At 44.8% G+C, this 7,958-nt stretch overlaps 1 protein-coding gene across 5 annotated transcripts in view; it reads left to right on the plus strand.

Annotated features, from left to right (window-relative positions):
• Positions 1–7,958, plus strand: part of SLC9A8 (solute carrier family 9 member A8) — an 82,317-nt gene that overhangs the window by 10,567 nt on the left and 63,792 nt on the right. For all 5 annotated transcript variants that reach the window (XM_021714404.1, XM_008061941.2, XM_021714406.1 and 2 more), the window contains exon 3: positions 2,133–2,213. In XM_021714404.1, coding sequence (XP_021570079.1) covers positions 2,133–2,213 — 81 coding nt within the window. The remainder of the gene's footprint in view (positions 1–2,132; positions 2,214–7,958) is intronic.

Raw genomic sequence — 7,958 nt, forward strand, 5'->3', positions numbered from 1 at the left:
CTCTAAATACTGGGGCTCAGGCAATCCACTCACCTCGGCCTCCCAAAGTGCTGGGATTACAGGCTGAGCCACCGAGCCTGGCAAACATCGAATTTTTCAATGCAGGCTCTGAGGGTGGCCAGTGAACAGCCATGCAGAATGTTTGCTGTTTGAAAAACAGCAACAGCAACAACTTTAGTACTGTTCAAGTAGTTTTGTGATTGATGAAATGGTATGCCACCTCGCTGCCTAGTAAAAGAAAGAGATATACTCATTCACATTGGATTGTGAAATCACAGGACTTATTCATAGGAAGCCTGCTCTTTTTTTTTTTTTTTTGTGGTCCAGAAATATGTATTCCTTTCAAATAGTTTTACATCCTCTTCTCTTCTTTCATGCTGACAGTGTGAGGAGAGTCAGGCATTTTCCTCTTTTGCAGGTTGAGGAACACAGGCTGGCAGCCAGCCAGGAGGGCGTGGCAGGCGTGTTGTGGTTAAACACGGATTTGGAATCCTGTTCAGTGCTGCAGCACCTACTGGTGGTGTGGCACATGCTGTGACATTCTGAGGCCTCAGTTTCTTGTCTGTAATCAGGAGACAGTCGGAATGATAGCTAGTTCAGAGGGAGTTGGGGAATGAATAAAACAGCATTTGGGAAGTGCTCAGCCTAGTTCATGCTCAAGGAGAGCCCTTACTTGAGGACTCTGCTGTCCCTAGCTGGAGAGCAGGAATGTCCTATTTTCATAGCTCTTTGATGTTTTTGTCACCAAACCAGAGTATTTACTTTTTCCTGTTTGTGAAACACCCTCACTTCCTCCTGTGTTAAAAGAAAGCCAGTCACAGGGTGACAAAATACTTTGTGTCAACACAATCTGTTGCAGTTGTAATTATGTATAAGTGATTGATTTCATTGACTTTCTCCTCACCATGTAGAGTTTTTTTGTTTGTTTGTTTTGTTTTTGAGTTGAAATCTCACTCTGTCATCCAGGCTGGAGTGCAGTGGTATGCTCACAGCCACCGCAGCCTCGGCCTGCTGTGCCTCAGCCTTCCAAGAAGCTGGAACCACAGGCATGTGCCACTACACCCAGCTGATTTTTTTTGAGTTGGAGTCTCACTGTCGCCCAGACTGGAGTGCAGTGGCTGCTCCCAGCCACCGCAGCCTCGACCTGCTGGGCTCCGGCGATCCTTCTGCCTCAGCCTTCCGAGTAGCCGGATCTATAGGCATGCGCTACCACGCCCGGCTGATTTTTTTATTTATTGTAGAGATGAGGTCTCGCTGCCCAGGCGGGTCTCGAACCTGCGGGTTCAGGCAATCCACTCACCTCAGCCTCCCAAAGGTGCGGGATTACAGGCTGAACCACCAAGCCTGGCTGACTCAGCTGATTTTTTGAGATGAGATCTCACCGTGTTGCTCAGGCTGGTCTCAAACCCCTGAGCTCAGGCAGTCTTCTCACCTCTGCCTCCCAAAGTGCTGAGATTACAGGCGTGAGCCACCACACCCGGCTCATTTAGTGTTTTCCAGTTAATTAGTACTTTGAAAAAGTTAAGGACCATTGATCAGAATCAGGAAAATTTGAATAATACAGCTTTCTTAATGGTAAATACATCGATTTACTGATTGATTGATTCAGAGTCTTATTCTGCCACTCAGACTGGAGTACAGTGGCACACTCACAGCCCAGGCGATCATTCTGGCTCAGCCTTACAAGTAGCTGGAACTACAGTGAGCTACCACACCCAGCCAAATTTTTGATTCATTGCAGAAACGAGGTCTGACCATATTGCCCAGGCAGATCTCAAACCCATGGGCTCAGGCAATCCTCTTGCCTCCACCTCCCATGTGCTGGTATTATAGACATGAACCACCGCACCCGGCAGTAAAGTTTTAACAACTTATGAGAAAACTAGATTTCCATTGCTTTCCTAATAATTACTAGTTCAGGCAGACAAAGAAGTATAGGGAAAATAGAGTGAACAATGTAAGTCTACCTCCAGGTTAAGAAACACAATATTAACATTCTGCTGAATTTCACTGTGTCATTGCCAATTGTTCATCTCTCTAACAACTCCCCAGAAATAGCCACTGTCTTGAACTTGGTGTTTATTATTCAAAATTGGACTTTTAAAAAAACAATATCTTTTTTTTCCACACAGCTATCTGCATCATATTGGTGCATTTACTGATCCGATACAGATTACATTTCTTGCCAGAGAGCGTTGCTGTTGTTTCTTTAGGTAAGTGCCTGTTGGTAATCCCATAATAAAAGCTGTAACTGTAACTGCCATTTTTGAGTGCCTTGTTAGTGTCAGAAACCATGATAGACGCATTACATACCTGCTGTCATATACTTTTCATTGCAATCTGCCATCAGGGTATTAGGATCCCATTTTACAGATGAGGACATTGGGGCTGGACAGGGGTGGTGTCCTTCTAAAAGTCACATAGAATCCCATCTATGCAGCTCAGAGGCCCTTGCTAGGGTGTCTACTTCCGGTAGAACTATCCTCAGAGCACACTGGCCTCTGCTATTGGCTAGGCTGACATCCATCTCAACCAAGGCAGGGAATTAATTGCCTTAGTACCTAGAATTGCTAAATGCTTCATCCAGAAGTGACTCTGGCTTTGCAGTATAGGGAGGAGAAATTGCTCATTGAATGTTAGAGTCTGATGTCTTCAGAGAGCATTCCAGTCTACCCTGCTTACATTTTTCATTTGTTTCTTGTGACAACTGTTAAGATACCTAACTTCTAGCTGGAGTGAATAAGTCAGTGTGATAACAGTTCATTGAAGTGGTTAGTGAAGGAAGAAATGGGGACATTTCAGTAAATGTCAAATTCAAGGCTAAAATGTGGGTAGATCCCTCTGTCTCTTTCTCTGTCTCTCCCTGTCTCTCCCCTCTCTCTCTGTCTCTCTCCCTCTCTGTCTCCACTCCCCCCTCCACCTCCTCTCATTCCCTCCTCTCTCCCTCTCTTCCCATTCCCTCTGTCTCTCTCTCTTTCCTTCTCTCCTTTGCTCTCTCTCCCTCTCCCTCTCCCTCTCTCTCTTTCTTTCTCTCTTCCTCCCTCCCTTTCTCTCTCTCCCAATTTCTCTCTCTCTTCCCACTAAAAAAAAGAGAAAAAAAACTGCGGATAGAGACTCTCAAGGCACAGTGTTGACAAAGGTTGGTCCAAGCTTTTACCAATGTATTATATTGTAATGTACTAGTTTCCACTTGCCTACTGATGCTATTTAATTTTTCCTGATCAGCACTGATGCTTTATAAGTTAATTTTCTTTGCCTGGCAGATCTTATTTGGTGGAGTAGGAATTCTTGCACGGTATAGCTACGGTGTATTCAGGTTGTTCACTAGCCCTCCTTTCTCCCTCACTGCCTGTACTCTTCCTGCCTCCCTGCTGCAGACCCTCTTGTACTTCTCTAGGCATCACAGCACTGCTTCCCTGCCTGCCAGGTTCTGGCCACCGAGCTTTCACAATCATCTCTTAAGCCTCAGAATTTCCATGTGATGCTCTTTTTAGGACCAGGTACAGCCATGCAATGTTGATCTTCAGTGCAAAGCTGGGAACCAGGCTTACCCAGAGTCCCTGTTCTCTTTTTAGCAGATTATTTAGCTGCACATCTTGGCAGATTCTCGCCACCTTAGTTGACAGGGTGTCTTAGAGCTCTGCAAATGGGAGGTTCACTCATCGACATTCCTTTCTGCCATTAGGCATATTGAAAATGATCTACATAGGTAATACTCATGATTCTGGGATATTCAGTAAAGGCTTAAAAAACCACTCTAAGGAATTGACAGTTTTGTGATCAATTTCCTAGTTTCTTAGGAATCAGAATTATACTTAGTATGTGTTTAGGTATTGGACACACGAAAGTTACAACGATAGTTCTGGCCGGGCACAGTGACTCGCACCTGTAATCCCAGCACTTTGGGAGATGGAGGCGAGAGGATTGCCTGAGTCCAAAAGTTTAAGACCAGCCTGGGAAACTTGGTGAGACCTCATCTCTACAATACATGAAAAAATTAGCCAGGCATGGTGACGTGTGCCTGAACTTCCAGCTGCTTGAAAGTCTGAGATGGGAGAATCTCCTGAGCTCAGCAGGTTGAGGCTGCAGTGGCCATAAACATGTCACTACACTTTAGTCTGGGCAACACAGTGAGACTCTGACTCAAAAAAATAAATGAAATAAAATAAAATGATAGTTCTTATCATTTGCTTTGAAATGTCAAGTTCATCACTGTCTCCTGAATGTTTCAGTAACTGTAGTTCACTGAACACCAGTACTTCCATTAGATCTTAGAGCAGACATTGTTGGTTGCCTACCCAAGAGATATTTCCCCCTTTTTCCTTGAAAACAGAAGTCTAATTTTGATCAAGTTTCTTGCCACAGTGCACTCAAAGAGACTCTCCAAGTCAGGGTTGGTCTTTGCCACCATGGTAAATCCACTCTTCTCTGCCAGCGATGGGATAAGAGGGGTGGAGACAGTGAGGCAGTGAGATTCCAACTCAAAAAAAAAAAAAAATCTATTGTTTAAGCTATTTTTAGACAGATGTTTCTTTACTTCCAGTTAAAAGAATCTTAACAGCCAGTCTCCATGGCTAAGCCTGTAATCCCGCGCCTTTGGGAGGCTGAGGTGAGTGGATTGCCTGAGCCCGCAGGTTCGAGACCTGCCCGGGCAGCGAGACCTCATCTCTACAATAAATCAAAAAATCAGTCGGGCGTGGTAGCGCATGTCTGTAATTCTGGCTACTTGGAAGGCTGAGGCGGAAGGATCACCGGAGCCCAGCAGGTCGAGGCTGCGGTTGGCCGGGAGCGGCCACTGCACTCCAGTCTGGGCAACAGAGTGAGACTCCAACTCAAAAAAAAAAAAAAAAAAGCATCTTAACTAATATAGAACTCTTAGCATTTAAGGGACAAAACCCAATTCAAAAGAAAACAAATCGAGGCTCTAGGCACAGTGGTTCATGCCTGTAATCCTAACATTTTGGAAGGGCAAGGTGGGAAGACGGCTTGAGCCCAGGGGTTTGAAAACAGCCTGGGCAACATAGCGAGACCTCATCTCTACAAAAAAAAAAAATCAAAAAATTAGCCTCATGTGGTGGTGCATGCCTGTATTCCTAGCTACCCAGGACACTGAGGCGGAACAATCACCTGAGCCCAGGAGAGCTGTGATCATGCTACTGCACTCCAGCCTGGGTGACAGAGTGAGATCCTGACTCAAAAAAAAAGGGAAACAAATCTATGGGGTGGGGTTATACATCTGTTAGCTCATGTAAGCTGACACTCCAGGCAGTGCTAGCTTTAGACTTAACTGAGTCAAGTCTGCAGGTCAGTTCTCTGTTTCTTACCGTGCTTCCTAGTTTTTTTGTTTGTTTGTTTGTTTTTTTGAGTTGGAGTCTTACTTTGTCGCCCAGGCTGGAGTATAGTGACATGCTCCTGGCCACCTCAGCCTCAACCTGCTGGGCTTAGGCTATCCTTCTGCCTCAGCCTTCTAAGTAGCTGGAACTACAGACATGCACCATCACACCCGGCTAATTTTTCTTGATTTATTATAGAGATGAGGTCTCGCCAAATTGCCCAGGCTGGTCTCGAACTTGTGGGCTCAGGCAGACCTCTCACCTCGGCCTCCCAAAGTGCTGGAATAATAGGCGTGAGCCACCGTGCCTGGCCTGTGTGGTAAGCTCTTACTGCCACAACAGCAGTGGGAAAGAGCCTTGTCTTCCCTCTGGTACTAGCAGCAGTAGGACAAACTCAGACCACGTGGCTACCTCAGAATCGGGGCTGGGTGGAATGGGTTGCGGGTTGGCCAGAGCTTGCCATCTACAGGGTTCATTTCTTCACTGACGTTGCAGACATAATTGCAGCCTGGATAGCCAGCTCCTGGGAGAGGTGATGGAGAGTAAGTCTTGCTTTCAATGCATATCTATTAACTCAGGAGATGGGAAGGCTAAGAGCACTTCCAGGGAAGGAGAGTTGGGGTCCAGGAAGACTTTTTACTATAGAAGAGAACATTTGGTTAGAATTTGCAAATGCTGGCAGGGGTATGAAAATAGTTCTGTGTTTCATAAGGCTATAAAAGTGGAAGAAAAATTTTTTTCTCCAAGTGGAGCAAAGTGTAACAAAATATTGAGATATCTACCATTTCAAGGATTTCTAAGTTATGTGCCGAAAAAGAATCTAGATGAAGCTGCCAGAGAACTCAAGTTTTCATTCCTTCGTGGGTAAGTTTTCTTAGCCTGCCTCTGCTAGTCAGAAGTTACTTTTTAGTCTGCAGTCAATTAGCGACATTATTGGCCTTTTGTTTTATGGTTATGTGTTCAGAGTTCCTAAGAAATTGTTGGTATAGGAAAGGATCATGTGCACTCAAAAAGCACATTTTCCCCTTTTTAAAAATATATTTTCAAGTAGGTGTTTATCTGACCTTTTTTCATTCTTTATACAAACATAGTATCAGGCAGAGTGCAGTGGCTCACGCCTATAATCCCAAACTTTGGGAGGCTGAGGCAGAAGGATCGCTGGATCCCAGTAGTTCAAGACCAGACTAGGCAACATAGTGAGACCCATCACTACAAAAAATAAAAAAATTAGCAGGGTATGGTGGCACATACTTGTTGTCCCAGCTACTTAGGAGGCTAAAATGGGAGGATCTCTTGAATTCAGGAGTTAAAGGTGCAGTGAGCCAGGATTGTGCCACTGTACTCTATCCTGGGTGACAGAGTAAGATCCCTGACTCATAAATAAATACATAAATATTCTAAAAAGATTTCCATGGCCCTTTTTTGAGTTGGGGTCTCACTCTGTTGCCCAGGTTAGAATGCAGTGGCACGATCATGGCTTACCACAGCCTCGCCATCCTGAACTCAGATGATCCTCCTGCCTCAGCCTCCCGAGTAGCTGAACTACATGTGCACACCACCACTCCAGATAATTTTTAAATTGTTTTTTGTAGAGACAAGGTCTTGCTTTGTTGCCTAGGCTGGTCTCAAACTCCCTCCTGCCTCGACTTCCCAAAGTGCTGGGATTACAGGTGTGAGCCATTGTGCCCATCTTTTTCTTTTCTTTTTCTTTTCTTTTTCTTTGAGTCATAGTCTCACTCTGTTGCCCAAGCTGTAGTGCAATAGCATGTTCACAGCCACCGCAGCCTCAACCTGCAGAGTTCAGGTGATCCTTCTGCTCCAGCCTTCCAAGTAACTGGAACTACAGGTATGTGCCACCACGTCCAGCTAATTTTATTATTTGTTGTAGAGACAAGGACTCGCCAAGTTGCCCTGGCTGGTCTCAAACCCGTGGGCTCAGGCAGTCTTCTTGCCTTCACCTCCCAAAGTTCTGAGATTACAGGCATGAGCCACTGTGCCTGGCAGCTTTTTCAGGATACTTTCTATACTTTATGGAATTTTGCAGTTTGGGTGTTTTAATTTTCTTTCTTTTTTTTTATTTTTTGAGTTGGAATCTTACTCTGTCAGCCAGGCTGGAGTGTGATGGCATACTCACCCACTGTAGCCTCGACTTGCTAGGCTCAGGCGATCCTTTCGCCTCAGCCTTCCAAGTATCTGGAACTACAACCACGCACCACCACGCCCAGCTAATTTTTTGATTTATTGTAGAGATGAGGTCTCACCAAGTTGCTTAGGCTGGTCTCAAACCTGTGAGCTCAGGCAATCCGAGGCCTCTCAAAGTGCTGGGATTATAGGCATGAGCCACCACGTCTGGCCTCTTTTTTTTTTTTTTTCACAGCTACTATATATAGCAAAAAGATAAATCTTGTTCATTGACAACTTCAGCTGTTTTTACCACTCTTCATTCTCTTCCAAGCCATGTGTAGGCATATACATATGCATTAGAGACTTGATGTGATTTAATTTGTGTTAGTATCATTTTTCATGTTCTTTCCTTTTTCCCGTTCTTTCCATGTATTAGTTGAGTTCACATCTTTCTTTCTTTCTCTCTTTCTCTTTCTCTCTCTCTCTCTCTCTCTCTCTCTC

The sequence above is a fragment of the Carlito syrichta genome, unplaced genomic scaffold, assembly GCF_000164805.1.
Source record: "Carlito syrichta isolate Samal-C Ts95f unplaced genomic scaffold, Tarsius_syrichta-2.0.1 Scaffold305642, whole genome shotgun sequence".
Taxonomy (NCBI): domain Eukaryota; kingdom Metazoa; phylum Chordata; class Mammalia; order Primates; family Tarsiidae; genus Carlito; species Carlito syrichta.